Here is a 21,355-nt window from a genome sequence, read left to right on the forward strand (position 1 = left end):
TGTAGTTTTAATTTTCAGTACGGTTATGTTTTTTGGAAACATTTCTCAAACAGGATTTTAGCTGCGACCATTTACGACAGCAAAACAGTGTTTGAGGGATTAACTTGAAATAAAATGTTAACAAGGAAACAAGTCACCTCCAGTTTAAGGCATCGTATTGCTTAGGGGACTATGATACTGGTGACACTATACTTCTTGTTAGTATGATACAGCTGTTTACAGCATTTGTTGACAATAATTAAATGTTGAATATCACCTTCATCCTCCCCCGCCCCCCCCCCCCCCCCCCCAAAAAAATAAAATAAATAATTGTTTAACACGTGGGAGGAATCCTTTGGAGACGAGACCCGGTAATGTGGCTGTGTTATAAACATATTTATGTGCCTACAATGTGATTAATACACACACACACACACACACACACAACAGTCTCTCTCTCTCTCTCTCTCTCTCTCTCTCCCTCCAGCTCCAGTGCTCGCTCTCCCTCATTCTGGCTCTGTTGCCAAGGCTACCGCACAGCCTCTTGCTGCATATATACCTAGACGAAGCTGCCGCCTTGGGTCTCTCTCTCTCTCTCTCTCTCTCTCTCTCTCTCTCTCTCTCTCTCTCTCCTCCAGGATACAAACAAAAGAAAACCCTTTCAGTCGCTTCGTTCCTCACGCAAACACTCACTCTTCGACTCTGCCTTTTCCCCCCCCACACACACACACACGTCCTCTGCCTCTCGGTGTCGGCCTGCGTCCTTTCTCACATGCAAACACGCTCCATCCCTTCACCCACACAGAGGAGCAGTAGAGGGGGTTGCGTTTGGCTCCCTGGTGTTTTGGCTCAAAAGGGGAAGCAGAGCGGCAGATGGTGATTTGAACACGGGCTCAGCCAGGTAAGAGGGCTTATCCTATCCAGACGTAACGCGGTTTTTGGGGGTGAGTGACGCCTCCAGCCCCCCCCCCCCCCTCCCCCTCCCCACCTCCCCTCTGTGGCTGTGCGACGCGAGGTGAATACCAATTCCTCAGCGAAAGCCCCCACTGTTCATACCGCTGCTGCGTTTTCCTGGCTGCGAACAGGTAGGGACGCATGATGCTCCGTGTGTCACACCTGATCACCTGCCAACAGGTTGCTTCTTTGGTGCTGCTTCCTGCCTCTAGCAGTGTTTCCTCCCTCATCTGTCGTTCTTCAAAGCTCCATATACCCTCCGCGTCGTGTCATGTCTCATGCCGGAGCGAGGTGCAACAGTCCACACCTCCCAGGGTGATTCATTGCTGCTCCGTCCCCGCTCTGCACCGTGTGGTCGCTCCAGCGCTCCGTAGCCACGTACGTGACGTGAATGGAGTTTGGGTCTCAGCATGAATGACTGCCAGAGACCGCCATCCCCTGTTCGGGTTTTCTCGATGCAGTGCAATCGCGTAACGCAATTATTTGTCACCGCGAATCCAGATTTCCAGATTCTTTGAAATGAGGGTGGGAGGTTCTACGAGTGTGTGTGTGTGTGTGTGTGTGTGTGTGTGTGTGTAAGCAATAGAGCTGATGGATCATCTGTCTCTGTGGTGGACACGAGGAAGCTGCAGGCTTGCTGGCTGTTATCGTTCTAAGGCCATTGTGAGCTGAGTGTATCGATACCGGGATGTCGTCTGTGTGAGCATGCATGACGGAGAAAGGTTGACGAGGCAGGTCTTGGCCCTCGTGACTTCATCTTAAGTTACCATCCCGTCATCACTTCCGGCGAGAGCCTCCTCTCACCTCGTCCCACAGCCACGCTCAGCACTTTGACAACTCGATAACTCGACGCGCTTTTGATTAACCTGGGAACAGGAAGTGCTGCTGCACCTGAGAGATTTGGTTTTTAAAGACGCCGCAGTTTTAAACACACATTTCCAGACGGACAAGCTGGGAGCCTCAGGAAATGTCCATTTAAACACAAGCCAGCTGTCACCAAAAAAACTGTTGAACCAGAAGAATTCCCCCCGGGTTCCCATTCTGCGGGAACAGAGCCTCACAGCAGACAGCACTTCTGCTGGGGAGTTTATGTATCATTAAACTATCTTAAGTCAACTAATATTCAGGCTGTTACTGCAACATGGTATTGTCCTTCACGCTCTGATTTCATGTCATTTTGAATACTACCTTCATTGTGAACTCAACAAACGGCAGGGTTTCAACTGTTGGGCATTTATAACAATCATCATCATTGTTCCAACCCACAGAACTGACACATCTTAAATTCTTCCAAAAGATATCAAATATGTATCAAATGTGGATCAATTGTGGAAAAAGGTGTCGGATATGATGGACAATATTTGTGTAAACAAATGGGTCTTGGTTTGTTAGAGAAAAATAGATGGGTTTAATTCAGAGCCTCATTGAAGAAATCCTCAGTATTTCCTGATTTTATTATTTTCTACATATAAATTCTGCAAACTCTGTAAACAAGAATGCATATACTTTCAGATCTACCTTTAAATAACGATTAATTCCGCTGTCTTTTCCGGACCTCAGTGTTTGTAAAATCAAAGCTACAGTCCTGGTGAAATGTACCCAACATTTCACCAAGCGCTCAACAGGAAAAGCTCAAATATTTACCTCAAAGAATCAAAGCAAAGAGATTGTTTTTTTTGTCACACCTGAATATTGTTACTGCTCTCCCAGAGTGTATGTTTGTTATTTTCCTTTTTCATGCAGTGTGTCTACCAAAGTGTGTGTGTGTGTGTGTCATACAGTACATGTTGGTTGCCGCAGTTACCAAAACGCCAACCTCACTGCGTCATTGCCTCAGACAACCTTCACACTCAAATGTCCATCTCTTGTTTGAAAACGGAAGCAAAGGAAGAACTTTCTCAGCTCTTATACAACTCAATCCGTGTGTGTGTGTGTGTGTGTGTGTTAGTCCATTGTATGTATGCACGTTGCCATGACTACAGGCTGGGATAACTGGCGTCATCACTTCCGAACCACCTTCGCAGCAAGGAATGAGAGCTAGAAAGGGACAGAAAGCAGCTCCCGCTGGTCAACACCTGCACTGTCTCTCTCTAACACACACACACACCCACACACACACCACACACACACACCGAAAGGTATCTCCTGCTACTGGTGTGGTTTCCTATTCCGCTGAGCTCACCTCATTCGTTCAACAGGGTCCAGCGGCAAAGAAGGGAGAGAGGAGAGGAGAGAATGCTTGACTTCGTGCATACTGATTTGAACGAAGCGATCTAAATGTATTTCGGAGGGCGTCTGCTTAGTCGGGCTCAAAACGCCTTGTAGGGAGGGAGAGAGAGAGGTAGAGAGAAAAAAGAGTTTACTGTGTCACCTTACATCACCATGCTACAATCACATCTGGGAGCTAACAAAAGGTGCTACTCTGCGAAGTTAGAGTTATATGGTGTCATTACTCTGTGTTTAAACAACCCACAATGCATTTCCAGTTTCTTTAATTTCAAGTTATGAACAAATGAGATGTAGTGTTTGGTTGTTCCCTTCTGTCCTTCAGATTTCACTCCGCCACACAATGGCTGACATCGGCTGGTTGCCACGGGATACAGGATTTATCTTGATCATGTGATCTGACTCCCACCAGTTCCCTGCCATCTATCATAGGTGAGTCATGTGACTGGCTGTTCAGTTTTTTTTCTCCATCCCAGTAGACCAACTGGAAAAGAATTTTTATCTGCATATTTAGTTCGTAGTCATTGATTTAAAAAAAAGAAACTTCCAAACTCACGGGTTAAAATTTTAGCCGTCAACAACACATTCAGATAAAAGTGATTTGTTCAAAAACACTACACTGCCACTCTCACAGGCCCCCACATTCACACATCCGTACACACCACGTGGTGATCATCAGCCAAATGTACAAACACCCTTAATAATGGCCGAAGGACAAAAGTGCAGGGCGGAAAAGGACTTTGAATACACTGCTGACTGATACAGGTAGGCTGTATGCATGTGTGTGTGTGTGTGTGTGTGTGTGTGTGTCTGTGTGTCTGTGTGTGTCTGTGTGTGTCTGTGTGTGTGTGTTAGTAGATGATAATGCTCGGGACAAATGAGAGGCATGAGAGCTACTCTGTTGCCAAGGCAACGGACAGGGCCGTAAACATGCTACCCCTGACTCATCTCTCACAATAGAGCCTCTCTCTCGCAAACACACACACACACACACACACACACATTCATCCAATAGAGTCCAATCTGAGGAAGACAAGAGGATCCGGAGATGAGAGCCACTCCAAGCCGCTTAGCTTTACATCTGAATAGGCCTGTGGAATAATTTAGACTCTTTCTGTCATATACACGCCCATTTAAAAAACAAAACTTGTCAACACAACGTGGCAAACACAGGCAACATGTAATTGAAATGGAAATCAACACGTAGCTTGCTTGTATTTCTTTCTGTGTGTTATGCTAGTAAAGAATTTAAAGTGGGATATTTCTTAATTTTGTACACAAGAGGACAGAAAATAACTTAACCAGCACTGTGGTCTTTGTTTTTATGGGGTTAAAGGTGTTTGTTGACATTTTTTGTGCAGGTAAATGATATATATATAATAGGTGTTCCCCGGAAAGCTCAAAACATGTCTACGCTGGCAGCAAGAGCTAACAGTGCTAACAGCACAAAAGGCGCAAACAAAGGCAACAGTGCGGATGGAGCTAACGATCCCTTCGCTGAAACACTGAAACGCTATATGTCTATTTTATTTTAAAGGCGTTCATTAACATTCTTCATTTAACAGGGGTATCATGACCCGCCGGCTGAACAGCTCCACCCGCTCCCACACTGAGGACTCCATCTTCCTGAGGCCCGACGAGGACCCCGTCTGGCTGGATGAGCCCACTAAGACTGATAAAATAGTCCCTGAACAAGATGACCAAAAGAGGAAAGACGGACCTGCAGGGGGCCAAAGCCCTCCGGCAGATGATGTGCTCATGCAAAAGCTGTATTCCGTTGTGCTCGAAATCAACTGCTGGGTCGCATTGTTCGTCGTCTCTCAAGTCACGGTATGCGAGCGGACGCCAGTTGAACCCAGAAAAATAGTCAAAGTGAATAGAATCTTTACCTTAGATCAAAATGAGACGCGCTAACCTTCCTGCACACTCTTTAGTTTGCCACTCGTGATGTAATATCGACCACTAATATTTTAAATGTAATATAAGCAATGCAAATTGAACGCAAGGTGTTCTCTCTTGATCCTCATTTTCACACACATATTTTCTTATCATGTGCATTGTTACATGTTCTCCAAAGTGCTTTATTTGACGGCATACTTGACACAAATCTAGCCCAAACATTTTGGGTTTGGGCTAGATTTCGCTAGAAATAAATAATAAGTCCTGTTAAAAGCAGCAATGATTATGACACGAGTCCACCGTGATGTCAATTTGACATTATTATGCCAGCGTGAGAGGCCGCCTCCTATTCTTCTCGGTTCCTTTGCATCTGAGAGAATCCCCAGTGCTGCCTGATTACCAGTGCATGGATGACAGGTCTTCCTCTCTCCTCCCAGGGGTACTCTGTGTTTTTTCTAGCTGAAGGAAATGGACCTCTTTCTTCACTTTTCAAAGCCTTGCAGATCATCGACTTCTACCTCGGCCTCATTTTACAATGCTGCCCAATTTTTGGAACGGAGGTGAGTGAATAGAGCTGTGTTTTTTGGATGGAGAGTTAAAAAAAAGAAGTCCTGAAGATTGCGGACTCTAGTGTGGTCGTGTCTAACTGTCTTTCCCCTTTTTCTCTCTGCACCGATCAGACCACGATGTTGATGAAGGAGGTTGTGAACACCAAAGAGCACAAATGGATTCTCAATGGAACTGCAGTCATTGGTTTTGCCATCTGTGCTACCATGGTAAACCACTGGAGAACCCGTTTGATTTATGCAGTTATTTCTACATCAATGTGACAAATATAGTGCATGTTGAATTATTGCCATTCACTACAAAGAAAAAAAAAACATTTTGTCAGGTTTCTCGCTTGATTGGCATCTATTGGCCGACACGCAATCACCGCTTTCTTCCACCTCACTCTGACCAGGTTTACAACGCGGTGAGTAAGTGGCGCAGCGGCACCGGCTTGTGGTGGACCGGAACCGTGAGGCGGGACGTCGGCGATCGGCGTCAGTCCGTCAGCCGGCAGCCCTCCTTCACCCTGTCGGAGTGGACCGACGCTCAGGAGGACCTGCTGGACATGGAACCTGTGCCCCAGACGCCGGTCTTTGAAATAGGCAATGACGTCAAGACGGAGGGAGACGCCGCCACGCTCACTGTCGCGCCAGTGGGGCTTCAGGAGAGGTTAGCGGTGGGCTGCACGCTGCTGTAGGCGCATTTTACGAAATAAGAGACATCTCTATCTGGATATGGGGGATGACAAATGCTGCATGTGTGGATTTTTGAATTCACATTTCACATAGCAGATAGATGCAGCTAAATGCATTGGCACGGTTTTCTATGTATCACACAGGAGGGGCTCCAACGTTTCCCTGACTTTGGACATGTGTACACCGGGCTGCACTGAGCCCTACGGCTACGGAGGCCAGCTCTCCCCGAGAGACCAGACGGCCAAGGAGTACCTCCGGCAGGGAACGAACAGCCTGACCCCCGCCATGCTACACACACGGGCCGTGGACGACCAAAGCCTGCAGGCTGAGTTCTATGTGAGCACAGCAACAGCAGCTCACCCACCTACACGCTTTAGATTAACAGACTGAGACTCATCGGGAAGAGATGCACGCAGAAAAAACACATAGACACTGGTGCACACACACACACACACACACACACACACACACACACAGCCACCGGAGCGCTGCACACACCCGTAAGCCTTTCTACTGAGTGTCAGTGGGCGAAGGAAGGATAGATAGAGACATATTTGCATACGAAAAACCCACAGAGGATTCTAGCGTCTGCGAGGCAGAAAGACGCATGTTCCCAACACCACAAGCATGCACCTAGTTGGAGAATTACATCACACGCAAGAGAGCAGCCGTTTGGTCTGAAGGTTAATGAAGGATGTTGTCACGTTTGACATGTAAGGTTCTTACAGTTCTTACGGCGTGGTTAGGACCCTTCATTTTCTACAAGGACTGATTGTTATTGCAGCCATTGTTCTGTGTCCATTGGCAGGAAACTCCCATGAACTTTGTGGACCCCAAGGAGTACAACTACCCAGGGCTGGTGAGAAAGAACCGCTACAAGACCATCTTACCCAGTGAGTGCGGCTGCAACACGAGTCGGAAGTGTCGCTTAAAAGACATCATGTGGTTGTAAATATTGTGAAAACAGCCTGTTGTGTTACGCTTCTCTTGAATAATTTCACATGCTCATCAACTATTTACCTCAGAAGCCTTTGTAAAGGTCTATGTGTACCAGAGTATTAATATTCACACTGAGACATGTCATCACAGCATCTTCTTCTTTTTGACTCACAAAACCCATCTCCGTTTCTTCATGGAAATGTCACTCTATCGTCCTGCAGATATACACAGCCGAGTGATCTTGAAGTCACAAGATGAAGATGATTTCCTCACTACGTACATCAATGCTAATTATCTCAAAGTGAGTGAAAATGTGTGTATTTGTAAGCTCTTGGCCCAGCTCAGCCTTGTGAAGAAGACCCTTTATTCATGCTCCATGGATATAACCTCATATTCTCCATGGGTCCTGCTAGCAGAAATCTGATTACACGACACAATTGGGCATATGTGTGTGTGTGTGTGTGTGTGTGTCTCTGCAGGGCTATGGGGATGAGCAGTGTGCCTACATTGCCACCCAGGGTCCCACTGTGAACACAGTGGGGGACTTCTGGAGGATGGTGTGGCAGGAGAGAAGCCCAATCATAGTGATGATCACCAACCTGGAAGAGAAGAACGAGGTGCGGCAGGAATGATGGATGCATCAGTGGATAAATGGACAGATAAGGTGATGATCAGATGGGTAGAAAATAGCCTCTTGTTTGTGTCTTGCAGAAATGTGCAGAGTACTGGCCTGAGGACACTGTGACCCACGAGGGCATCGAGATCACTGTCAACACCGTAACCCAGGAGGACGACTACAGTCTGAGGGTGTTTACCTTAAAGGTAACACACAAAAAAAGACTGTTTAACATAACGCACAATGCTGGCAAAAACAGAGAACAACATGGATGAAAAGTCCAGTGATCCAGTGAGTAGTAGGATCATTTTTTCATAGACTTCTATACAATCTTGACTTGGCTTTGGCATCAGTTTCTCGCCGGATGAGAAGTTAGGGATTCACCCTGAGGGGAACGAAACATGCCACTTAAGTAAGTGCACTGACAATTTATCATTTAAACCTGGTGGTTCTCGATGAAAGGTCAGAGGACCACCAAAGTTCTTATGATTTATTATAGATATAGTGATAGATTGTGAATGTTTCATCAAATAATAAGACAGATGGAGATTTCAGTGTGCTGTAAAGTGGTGGATCTATAAACCTACATTGCCATACAGCCAATAAGATTGAAAACGCAACAGCAATTTATATGGAATTTGGAGTCATGGCGGTATTGGCATCAAGCCACACATGATAATTCAACAATTGCAGCCTTCATCTGATTACCAAGCGCCAAACTGTGCAAAGTTTAAAGCTTGTTTTTTATGTTTTTATATGATGGATTCATGTTTCCTAGATAGAGGCAAAGCATGGATCACTTTGCCTCTATCTAATCCTTCATTTTCCCAAACTCTTTTGTTTCTGCTTTCTTGCTCTGTGTTCATTGTTGTCGTAGCAACTAACGCCAAGGTAACAATTTGGGTGTACATGCAGAGCAACGGGCTGATCGGCAATTGTTCTCCAGTGAGTCTGTCTCACGTACATGTGTACCCGTGTTTATGTGTGTGTGTGTGTGTTTGTGTGGCAGTCTGGGGGAGAGGAGCGCAGTCTGCAGCAGTACTGGTACACCTCGTGGCCTGACCAGAAGACTCCAGACAAGGCTCCACCTCTTCTGGAGCTGGTGCAGGAAGTGGAAAGGGCCAGAGAGGAAGCCCCGCCCTCCAGTGGCCCCGTAATCGTCCACTGCAGGTACATGTGTAGATAGTTTAGCACGTTTTAACGCAGCCACGTTGGAAGGTGAAGGTGGGAACGGCTTGTCACAGCATCTCGATTGGATTTATACCCGGACTCTGACTAGGCCGCTTCCGAAACACTCATTTAGCTTCTTCTGAGCCATTCAGAGGAATTGATGGTTCCATGAATTATGGTCAGTTGTGCAGGTCCTGAAGCTGCAGAGGAGCCCCACACCATCCCACTGGCACCACCATGTGTGAATCATGGTATTATGTGTTTTTTATGAAATGCTATTAGTTTAACGCCAGATGCAGCGGGACGCACACCTTCCAAAAGGCTCAGCTTTTGTCTCAGTTCACACAATATTTGCCCAAAAGGCTTGGGGATCATTAGGATATTTTTTGAGAGATGTCAGTTCTTCACACGTCCTTCTGGTGTCTGTCATGAACCCCTGAATGAGTTTTTGACGCACTCTTGGTGTAGTTGTGGAAGGCCGGCCCCTCCTGCAAGGTTTATTTGTCAGGAGGAAGCAGTTTTTATATAGGGCCAGGTAGGCTTTTTGCCCTTAATGAAGGAAATCTGTTTAAAAACTGCATTTTGTATTTACTCAGCTTTTCTTTGTCTAATCTCACAATTTGTCTGATGATCTGAAACATTTAAGTTGAGACAAATATGCAAAAAAATAGGGACCAAGAACGCGGGCAAATACTTTTTCACAGCAGTGTGGGAGGATGACTTGTTGAACTTTTCCAAAAAAAGTCGATGTTAACTTGACTTGACACTAATGAGACGAATGGTGTGCTAATCAACACACCGATTCATCCATTTTTCCCCTTTTGCCCGTCTAACTTCACGTCTGCAGTGCTGGAATTGGTCGAACCGGCTGCTTCATTGCCACCTCCATCCTGTGCAAGCAGCTGAGGACCGAGGGTGTGGTTGACATCCTGAGAACCACCTGCCAGCTCCGTCTGGACAGGTGAGATATTCTTAGCCCTTATTCATGATCACGTCTCTCTTTAGTTCACGGCGTCGAGGTTATGTTGGTTGTGAGATGAGAATCTACAGTCAACGTAACTCCCGTCGATCTGGTTTCAAAACAAGAGCTATAGTATGTTGTGAGCTCCGTTTTTGACAAAATAACCATGGAAACATGAAGGTTTTACTGTTGTGTTCACAGCCTTCTTGCAGTATGCAGTGCAAATGTGATGTTTTTTGCATAAGGTAGCCGTAATGCAGTAAGTTCACCATGGCATAAATGATGCACATCTAGTTTCAAATGGTTTTATATAAACCTCCCTTTCCTAACAGATTTTGGAGCTTTTTATAGCATGAAAGTAAGTGGAACAAATAACTAACTTTATTCCATTTAAGTGCTTTCGACCAGTCAGAATGTCATGTATCGCATCGAATGTGTTACCTCGGCTTGCGGGCCGACTAATCAGCCGTTCCGTGTGCTTGTCCCTCACGTGTATGTCCCTCAGAGGTGGGATGATCCAGACGTGCGAGCAGTACCAGTTTGTGCATCATGTCCTAAGCCTGTATGAGAAGCAGCTGCCTCGCGCCGCTGAGGAGTAGAGCGAGCGCCACAGCCCCACTCGGACCCGAGACACACCACTGTACACTGTGCCACCTCCGGTGGTACGCACCACGGTACCTAGCATCATCTCAATCTCACCCTTTAACAAGCTCAAACCACTAGTAGATCTAAAAATATCCCAAGACCTGACAACATTTTATTTGCACTGTTTTATAAAGACAAATCCCACAACTGCTGATGAGTCTAAATCACCGGAACCTCATCTTCTATTTAGCCCCCTCAAGTACTGTATTTTACAGTTATCAAAAAGTTAAACTGGAGCTGAACTACCAACCGTTAAAGTGAGGCCACGTCAGAGTCAATAATCAGGGCCCGAGCCCAATCAGTGCCAGCATGATTCAGATCCACACAAATGATCAAAACACCACATCAATGTCAGGGTTCACCAGAAATTGAAATTGACCTACATCTCCTCTCATTCACTCCCATTGACTCTCACTTTAATGTATAAAAAAAAAAAAAAAAAATCATGATAGAAGGCCTGCTTCAACTTTCGATGATTTCAGGAGACACCTCATCTTCAGGTTGCATGGTGCTAAGTGTTCATTAAAGGCATGTGCAATGTTATGGAACATAGGAATGTATAGCAATTAGGTTATTAATTAAATAATTAGGATTTGTGTGCAGTATACTTTATTACAGTTTTACCATGCTGCCCGTGCAGTCCCCGTGGCCCATGACGTTTACAGTAAACAACTCCTGCATTGAAGCCACATAGAGTCCGGGGCGTCACAGAGCCAGGGACACTGAGGGGGGGTGGGGAGGGGGGGCAGAAGCCAGAAATAGAATCAGACCGTCGTAATAAAATCAATACAAAGCCCAGAAAAAAAGCTATGAAGGATCTGACATGTGCACACGGGAAATGTAATGCACAGGAAAGCAAATTGTTTCAACAAAGCGCACCGTGTGTTGATGACGTTGGGTCACGTACATCTAATCTTCTTGTAAATGTCAAATCCCGATCTCATAATTGCCCTCAGAGTCAGGTGCTCCGTGATGCCTCTGCTTTCAACAGTAGCTTAAACACATCCGTGAAGTGAGAAGCCCATGATTGTTGTATAGACAGACCAGACCTAATCTGTATGAAGCACAATAGACCGACTAAGGTAGTCTCTGATGTTCAGCTATAAAACGTTTTTTTTTTCTCGTATCGTGTATTGATTGTGTTTAGTTTATTGGATTGCATGTTCTGTATGGGCCTTCGTAGGTCCACAATCAAAGCGACGTGATTGGTTGTCCTGCTTTTTGTTGTGTAAAAGGGTTAAAGCGTATTATATTGCTTGCTCTCGGCCAATGCTTTTGATACAGTTTGCTTTTGTGACACCAACCAGAGATATTTTTAGAACATTTTGATACAATCCTTTCGAGTAGATGCCTTGTGTATATTTCTGTTTACACCATGATGGAATGTAGCTCATACTGTGGATCAAACCATCGGTTTATATTGCAAGATTTGACAGAACAAAATGTGACAACTACCTAAGTTACCTTAAGGTGAAGAAATTCAATAGATTATGTATAGTCTTAGTATTATTACTTTATGCCTGTAGGCTTTGCTTTAATATGCTTTGCTTTCTGTGTGTGTTTTTATTGTTTTTCTTGGAAAAATTTTACCTCAGACTGAGTTTTTACACAGTCCCCACTCGATTCCATCTGTGACTCTAGGCCACTGTCAGTTGACAACAAGAGAAATAATTGCTATGTGTAAGGCAGCTAAAACAGTGAAGACAGTTTTCTATGTTACAAAAATCACTTTAAAACAACTTCTATCTTGACTCAACGCATCAAATCAACAGTCATGAGCATTATCAGAGGATGCAACTAACTGTGTGGGCTCAGATCAATTTACAGACATCAAAGACATGTCCGGGTCGATGGTGGGCGCATGGAGTAGCGTGACGTGCTGGGAGCCGCAACGTTGGCGGGTCGAATCCCGGCTGCTCCATGTGCCATGTCGAGATGCCCCCCGAGCGAGACACCTAACCCCCAATTGGGGTTATAGTGCAATGTAAGTTGCTTTGGATAAAAGCGTCAGCTAACTGACATGTAAAGACACTAGCAAATTAAACTGCGAAATGGAAATGGAAGAAAGACTGGGATTGATGAGCAAAGCTACAATCTTCTGTGAGACTTTGGACATAATCCTCTGATAATGTGTCGTGTACTCGGTTGAAAAGCTATTACTTTGAGCGCTTATTTTCTTTGCTTATCTACCTGGTCCTCCCCTGGTGATCAAAATGGGGATGACGCAATAGCCATTCTATCAGGCATACAACCAACCAGCAATCAGTATTTCCTCCTCCTTGCTACAGTATCGCTTTCAGTTGTGAGTTTTTGCATCCAAATAAAGGTAGATTTTCATGAATCTGTGTTTCTCTCTCAGTGACTCTCAATCCATCACAAACATACAAAGTTCCCTTTGGTCCAGTTGAGCTTGTTATTGAAGCAATAAATACAGAAATAATGTAATTATAATAAAGTATTAGAGATTTAGAGGTTTAATAAAAAGCTCAGCTCCGTTCAGCTGCATATGTGAAATGCATTGCTGCGCTTAGTGCAGTTAAATATTTCTACCACTTGGTGTCAGTGCAGCCAAAATAATTACACATCGGGCCAATAGCTCCCTCACCCTGCATTCATCTGCCAGTTCACTGACACATGTAGTTGGCAGAGTAACAGAACAAAGGCTTTCAATCAAACAAAAGAGATTAGTTCTTCCTCGCGGGCAGACATTGTGACATTTCATGGTCCGTGTATCTTTTGATAGTCACTTTTAACCGAAAAAAAAAACAGAAAACGAAAACACTGTTTTCTCTCAAGTGGGCAGTCGTTTTCTCATTTTTCGTTCAGAACCAAAAAACGTGACAGACTGACAACTTCAGAGAACCAACCACCACATTTCCCTGTAGGGATGGTGTTCTCAGGGCGATGGGCAGTGTTGGGTGTCCACCACACAGCTCTGTTTTGGTCTCATCTGACCAGCGCACCTTCTTCCACACGTTTGCTGTGTCTCCCAAGTGGCTTGTGGAAAACCCCCGAGGGGATTTCTTCTGGTTGTGCCAATAGCAGCTGTAAGAGCCATTTTCTTATTGTTTGATTGTTGATCTCCCACCACTTAGGGGGTGGAGCTATGTTTTGAGTTAGGCCGCGAGGTTGATATGAGCAGCAGGATTGGTGTTTGTGGGAATCGTTTTTTGTCCGTGAGCGTAAACGTGGAACGTGAGCGTGGAAGAGACAGAGACAGAGTGGGTAGAAAAGAGTCATGCGTTAGGATCATTTGTTGGTGTCCCTACTGAACAAAATAAAATTGGAGATGTCCCAAGGAGTAACGCGTCAAAACAACCTCAACACAACCGGGACCTTTGACCTCTTGGGCCTAAACGTTCAATTTCGGATGGAAGTGTGACAAATAAACCAGAATCAATTAACCATACGTCTCCATTCCTACCACCTAACCATAAGTGTCATTATCTACTGCTTAATAAAAAACACATGTTCACTCTACCGTAATATAAATATAACAAGATGAATACAACAATGGTTGCAAATGAACCCTAAAAATCACGTGCAATAAACAGCATTAAATACATCTGTAATAACAGATAAATAGCATGAACACAGTTAAATATAATTAAATACACGTATTCTGCCACCTACTAGTGGAGATGTGAACACGTTCACTCTGCGTCTCATTGAACTCTGCGTTCACTGAAGCAACACAATACGTGGAAAATAAATATCAGAGCCGAGAGCCAATGAGTGTCCGTGTTGTCAACAACTGGTGCTAACACATCCTGTCGGACCAGGATTATTTATCTATATTGAATAATTAACTTTTCTCCTCATGTTACTCTGGTAACCGCTGGCATGAGAGATTTCTAGCATTCATTTAACGTTCTGTTGCGTTGACTCTTACTGTGAAAATCTATGTGCTTCGAATTTTCGTTTTATAGGCAAAACCCCAAAAGGGATTAATGGAGTAAAAAGTTCTCAGTCCGTCTCGTTTTTTTGGTTCTGCCCACTTCCGTTTTACCGCTTTTGATTTAAAACGAGAAACCAGTGTTTTCGTTTTCGTTACGGTAAAAAAAGTACACGGACCTTTCATAGTACGAACAGCAGTTGGATTAAATACTATAGAGATAACATTTAAAAATGCTAATGGTAGCTGCATTCAACTGAGGAATGTTGCATTTTAGGAATAGCTCAGTTAATGGAACTTAGCCATCATTCGTGTAATAATTAATCAGCTGTGCTTTTCCAATTAAAACTTGTTAAAATGTCTGTATTGAAAAGGTGCAGTCATGATACTGAAGTTAAAACACCATCTGTTTTGTTACTGGTCACCACAAATGTGATGGATGGTGAAGGAAATGGATGAGAAGGCCTACAATTTATGTTACAATATATAAAATCTGAATGCGTTTAAAAATATATATATATATTTTGCAAGTTCTATTCATTCTATCCCCCTCATTTATCATTTCTGTTGTTAGATCTTACACCCATTGTAAATCCCAGCATGGCCTCAAACAATTTCCACCTAATTAAAGGCAAAATCAGCCAGGGTAATTAGAAACACCTGTGTGGGTGTGTGCAGCCTTTAAATCGATATAAAAACCCCTTCGATGTGAACATATCTTAGAGAAAGCCATTGTATGTTTTCTCAGCAATCCAAGTGAAGCCAATAATTCTCTCAAAGCAACATTAGTGTAAGGGATCACTACGGAATAATACAATAATATGCATATTTTAAAGCTCATTTGCTTAGTGGGTTCTTTTGGTCGCTGGGACTGACTTATTGTTGTTATTGCAGCCCCAATGACCACACAAGAGTGCGCACTGCACGGGTCAATGTGCGTCTCCTTTAAAAAGCCGGAGTGGCCCTTTAATCTGCGGATCACAACGTTGACGTCACCCAGTCTCCGAGCCTTCTCCCCCGAGTCGGCTGCGCTGATTGGCTCGGGGTGACGTCAACTTCATGGCCTTTTCCTTTTTTTTCCGCTCTCCGTCCTGAACCATGACCTCATCGCTTTAGTTCAAGAAAGTGCTAAAGTACACCTTCTGTAACTACTACCCCCCCCCCCTCCTCCTCCCCTCCGCACCCAACACACATGCACGCACACCCCGTCCAGGCTTTTACTCCAGCAAAACTAATCCATCCCTCCACGAGTTATCCGGCCGCTGTAGAGGTGCGCGTTGCCTGTCACCGCGCCTCCATGTCTCGCTTGTGTCCCGGCGGTGTCACCCTCTGACAGCGGCACTGCCCCCCCGCCACACAGCCAGGTAAACACCGGCCACCCCCATGGACACACTGCGGCTCTCCTCTCCGACGCATGGAGGCCGGTTGAATAAAAACACCACAGGAGCCGCTGGAGCCCGAGGTGAGTGCGTGCGTGCGTGCGTGCGTGCGTGCGTGTGTGCGTGCGTGTGCATTGGCAGGACCGGGGTCTCTGTGTTGTTGTCGAGTGTGTCGCTGCCCTCAGAGCTAACGCTAGCTCGCGTTAGCAGCGCCTGCCCGTCCGCGCGCACTGCCAGTTTTATAATGCGCGCTCCCGTCTTATTGAGGGAATTAAAACCCGTCCAGGCCGAAGTTATCGATTCTTCTCTTTTGACAGACATCTGGTAATTTGCCTCCCGGGAACCCTCCACGGTAAGCAAAATGCGTGTTTAACGCTATTTAGTGTTTCATTTTAGCGCCGTCGTTCGGCATCATCATCATCATCATCATCACATCGATGGAATGGCTCCGTTTCGCGTGCAGACACCGCGTCATAACAACACGGGGCCGGTTTCCCACTCGCACAACGCGCAGTGAACCTCCATCCCAAACGCGTGGTTTCAATATTGCGTGATGCTTTTCGTGCAACGTTTGTGAAAAGCATGTTCCGCCGTGCGGACTGCGTTATGTTCTTATTTCTAATCTAGGTCGGTTTGTAACAGTGCGCTATGAGCGCTTATCCTCCATCATTGTTATGAACGTTTTTTCAAACAGGCCACAACGTCCCATCGATCTCTTTGTGCGCCGCACTCTCTTTATTGGTCACAGGATTAAAAAATATATATATAAAAAAAAAAAGACGGCATTTTCCATTTTTGTGTTCATGCTATTTATAGCCTCTGTAGCTAATTCATGGTATTATTTTCATTTTTGTTGTGTTATATTAGTCCCAGCTTGTTATATGAACCCGCAATCTGGGCAGCTGGCTGGGGGGGGAGTATTGATTAGAGGACAAGGCTTTATACCAGGTTATGTTGTTTACAGTATGATAACTCCAACAAGGCTTTGACCAGACATTGATTTATCTAAATTACATGTTCTCTGTAACGGCCCCTCTCGTGTTGCACTATCCTCCCCCCCATGGGGCCCATTTATTTCTGTGATACTCACTCCAGGCCTGTCACTCCACAAACCCTGATTGTACCCAACACATTTATTATTCACATTCACCCGCTCGAATGTAACGCCGTCCACCACATAGACAGTCATGAATAAAGGCTGGCAGTTTACCTTCTAGTCAGTTGACTGAAGTTGGGCTGACAGAATTGCAATAAGTCTATTTACGTCAAATTGATTTACCTTCCATTTTGATTATGATTATGAATTTCCAGCTTGAGGATAACTTGAGGATTTGTGGCGTTTTCTTTCTCTAATGCAATGGTAAACTAAACCTGGACTGTTATTCAGCCAAGAAAGGCTAAATTAACACAGTAACTGCAGGTTTTCGGAACACATATAATGATATAATATAGCTATATTGTTGTAACCCCCAAATTCAAGGTGATTTTTTTTCTATTGTCATAGAAATCAGCTAATGTAACAAAAAGTTACGCATGCTTAAAAACGATCTGACTCAACTGTGCCCTGTGTGGGCGGCGTTTTCTTGAATACCCACAGTCCCTTTTTGTGGGTCGCGTGTGCGCAGCAGAGAAAGTGTGCAAACACCAGCAGGTGCAAAGCTTTCGGGTCTCGACAGAGAGCCACCGTGCCACCGACTAAAGGGCCCCCGAGAGGCTCTCGATGATGTCATTCTTTGTGCTCCAAACAAACTGTTCATGTCTGTCATTGTTTAAAACGAAGAGACGACCGCTTTATATCTGTCTACTCGGAGCTCTGGCCACAGGTGACGTTATGCAGGGAGTTAATGAATAACCTGGATGGCAGGAAATCAACGTTGGTTGCTCCCTTTGTGTTTGCTTCTGTCACCGATGTCTGATACGGGAATCCGTCTACAATATGACATCATTGAGCTCCTGCCCGGGTGCATCTCTTTGTTTTGTAAAAAGGGCAAATGAATATGTCCCCAATTGCGTTTTATTGCCTTATTGCAGAGAGGTTTTTTTCGTCATCATCAGCCGCAAAAAGAGTCCCAGTGAAGTCGGTTGGTGCAGAAACAAAGTAAATAAGCAAGAAATTTCGCAGCTGTTGAAAGGAACCATTAAACTCGCCTTGTACTTTTCTCAGTAGCAAAGGTCAATAGGTGTGTAAGCTTTGTTTACATAAAGCTTTGAGATTTGTGTACTTAGCATCAAGGGTTCTCATGCTTTTGGTGATGCACAACTGGAAGTTCCAGTGCCTCTGAGTCACCGTAGGGAAATTCGGATATTCAAATAAAAACAGAAAATCCTCCAAAATGAACCAGTTGATCAGGTTCTTTCAGCGTAGCCAAGGCGCAGTGGCCTTGCTTCTTCTTCGATATGCACACAACCATTAGTCTTTGCACTTTATTTTTCGGGGGGTAAAAGCCCTCTGATGTTGTTTTAAAACCAGCTCAGACGAGAGTGGAACGGGCCAAATCAGCAGAGAATGAATCTCTGGACAACGTCGGTGTGGAGAGTCTATTCACAGAGGCGCATCCGTCGGTTCTAGATCTCACCCCTTGTCCAGCATCAGCACCAGTAGCATCCCATCATCAGCACCCTCTCTGTGCCCCCTTGCACACCAACCGGCCTGTTTCTATGGCAACAACCGAATCTGCTCCGGGCCTGTACACGCTGTCTCTGTACTTTCTCTCCTCTCGGCTTGTTTTCCTTCGTTCAGCCGGAGCCTCGCAGCGAGCTCCTGGCTGCTGCCTATTTTGGTCCGAGGAGCTTGTTTGTTCGTTCTCCGTCTCCCCCTGATGCGGGGCGGGGGGGCGAAAGATGGTTTTGCATAAGGGGGTGGCGTTGTGTTTGTCGTGCCGAGTAAGCACACTGAGGTCCGTGCTCCCCTTTTTGCGACATGTCTGCTTTCCCTCCCTTCCCACATCGTTGTCTCCATTATTTGCTTTCTCCTCTCATCCCCACTCTTCCTTCCCCCGTGTCCGTCCTCACCAACGGGGTCCACTGAGAGCGCGCTTACCCCAGGACAACTGTCTCACGGTGCGGGAGATGTGTGAACCTGCGCGCGTCGCCCCTCCCCGTCCTCCGCTCAACCGCGCAAGAGCAAGAAAGAGAGCGATAGAGGAGGAAGGAGGGATTCTGAGAAAGAAAGTGAGAAAGGCGCTCGGTGGGGGATTCGACGTACGCAGCGTCAAATGTCGAGCTCGGCAGCAGCAGGGGAGCAGAAAGGAGAGAGCGAGGCTGCCACCCTTGGAAGCTGCGTTGTTGTTGTTGTTGGCTAAAGGGCTCGGCGCCACAAAAGGTACGGTATACCAGGTGATGGGGTACGTCGCAATGTAGCATGCATGGGCTGTTTGCAGTAAGGGAGCGCCGGCGGGGCCGCAAGCTTCAACGTTTCTGCAGAATCGCTGCCCGGGGTCCACGTGGGGGGAGGGGGGGGGGGGGGGGAGAGTGAGAGGATGTCAATACGTCGCTGTAGGTCAAACGACTGTGCCTTCCTTAAATAGTTGATGCAGAGAATGTGCATCCATGTCATCACTAGGACACCGACCGATTAACTGGATAAGATGTGTCTGAGGCTTAACGAGGGTACACGTTATGCACATTATGTGCAGTGCTCAGTCTGCGTGGTCCGACTTTTCTATCCTTTCTTGTGTCTGTTATGCCTTGTGCATTTTTTATTATTTTTTTTTTACCTTCTGCAGAGCCGTGCCTCTACTGTACTTTCTGCGACAGCAGCAGTTCAGCTGGTGTCTACAGTGCCGGCTAGTTGCAGCTGTCCATGTAGGTGTTCCTGTGCCGCTGCTCTTCCTGCATCAGGCAGGTTGCCGAGTGGTAGCTGCTGCAGCAGAAGCAGCATGTCTGCATCTATGTTCAGGAGGTATAGGCCTTGCGGTGGGTGACAGGAAAGGATTTATCTCAGTTGATCCGTGGATGTTGTAATGAATGGCACTGCAAGGTCTTTAAATTTGGTGCAGTCGTCTGCGGGAAGGTTTATGAGCAAAAGCAAATTCTCTTTCCCCTTTCGGTCTTCGTCTCTTCGTCATTTCAGCGGTGTCTTTGCTTTTGTTTCGGTCCTCTTCCCCTGCTCGATCTTCACGACCGTCCCCTCCCTCTCCTTGGGCTGGCTGAGTTGCTAGGCTGGAGAGATCCTTACTGAATAACACCCACTATGTTTTGCCTGGCAAAAAAAAATGGCGTTTCCCCAGCGTCTTTTCCCGCCCTTGATACATGAAGTCGGCCTATTTATTGCTGATAATATTAATTTAATTTTTTTCTAATACAAATGTATTTAAATGAAATAAAGAAAAGTAATTTGGTTTTTCTTCTCCATCTCCCTCCGCTCTGTTCCTACGTTTCTATCTGTTGTACTTTCCCTTTTCACCGATGGTCCACTTAGGCTTTGGGATAAGTGAGAGGAGGCCCATTCATTTTTCATGACACCATGTGCCTTTTAGATGAATAAAACACGTGACTGGATCCACATTCTGACCCTCCCACCTGTTGCAACAAAATGGTCCTCAACCTACACTGGAAAAAAAGAAATTGCACTTTTTTCCCAAAATGATCACACAGCCGAGGATCTCTCTACGTGCGTGTGTGTGTTGGTGTGTGTGTGTGTGTGTGTGTGTGAAGAATTCAAGAGCTGACAATGCGCAGGTCTAAATATCAAAGTGACTAGTGGTAGTAAAGAGGGGGCAGTTCATCAGGTTTATGGGTGGGTCTCTGTAACACACACACACACTCACACACATGCACGTCAAACGCACACATACACAGGATGTCACACAGGCCGTTTGCTTGTGTCCAGACCTGATCCCTGAATTCCTCTGGCTTAATTTATCTCACGCCCTTAGTTTCCTGTTTCATTTTGCTACCAAGAGACACTCGATCAACAACAACAAACACACACACACACACACACACTTATGCCGGCACATTTTATTGTTGTGCTGCTAGTCTATCTTAAGTTTTCGGCTTTGTTTGGATGTGTCATATTCTTACACATCTCGGGACTGACAAATCTCAAGGGATGAGTCGGTTGGCTTTGAAGCCTTTAAATAGCTTTTATATTCAGGTTTAGCATTGTGGATATTTTAAGCTCTTAAAGTCTGCCAGTAAAAGATAATACGAGGAATAAAAATACAACGTTCACTTGACTGTGGTTTTGAAATGAATATGCAGTAAATTGTGCCGTCTTTTATTTGTTGCACTGGGAGGATTGTGCTGAAGTGGGAGAGGTGGCGGCGCCCTCTCCGATCCCCCCCCCCCCCCCAAGCTCATGAACCTTTCTTCTCCTTCCTCTCGGTTCGTCTCCCTGTTCTTCAGGCACCATGGATCTCTCAGCCCCAGCGTCGGCAGTAGCCTTCCTCCACTGACCTCACCTGCACCGCTCTCATCCACCCCCCTCGTCCTCCTCGCCCCACC

The 21,355-nt window shown here is 45.6% G+C and overlaps 1 protein-coding gene across 2 annotated transcripts; it reads left to right on the plus strand.

The window, feature by feature from the left end:
• Positions 1-480: 480 nt before the first annotated feature.
• ptpn5 (protein tyrosine phosphatase non-receptor type 5) lies at positions 481-11,360 on the plus strand. 2 transcript variants are annotated; one of them, XM_037451868.2, is made up of 14 exons: positions 481-880; positions 3,485-3,591; positions 4,725-4,989; positions 5,496-5,618; positions 5,739-5,834; positions 6,020-6,276; positions 6,446-6,638; positions 7,111-7,195; positions 7,463-7,542; positions 7,721-7,858; positions 7,953-8,063; positions 8,867-9,027; positions 9,875-9,988; positions 10,494-11,360. In XM_037451868.2, the coding sequence occupies exons 3-14, from the start codon at positions 4,732-4,734 to the stop codon at positions 10,585-10,587; spliced, it is 1,710 nt and encodes a 569-aa protein (XP_037307765.2). In that variant the 5' UTR covers positions 481-880; positions 3,485-3,591; positions 4,725-4,731; the 3' UTR covers positions 10,588-11,360. The 2 variants fall into 2 exon arrangements, with proteins under 2 accessions (XP_037307765.2, XP_037307766.2); XM_037451869.2 differs by lacking the exon at positions 481-880 and adding an exon at positions 963-1,064.
• The last annotated feature ends 9,995 nt before the right edge of the window (positions 11,361-21,355 follow it).

The sequence above is a fragment of the Pungitius pungitius genome, chromosome 6 (assembly GCF_949316345.1).
Source record: "Pungitius pungitius chromosome 6, fPunPun2.1, whole genome shotgun sequence".
NCBI classification, from domain to species: domain Eukaryota; kingdom Metazoa; phylum Chordata; class Actinopteri; order Perciformes; family Gasterosteidae; genus Pungitius; species Pungitius pungitius.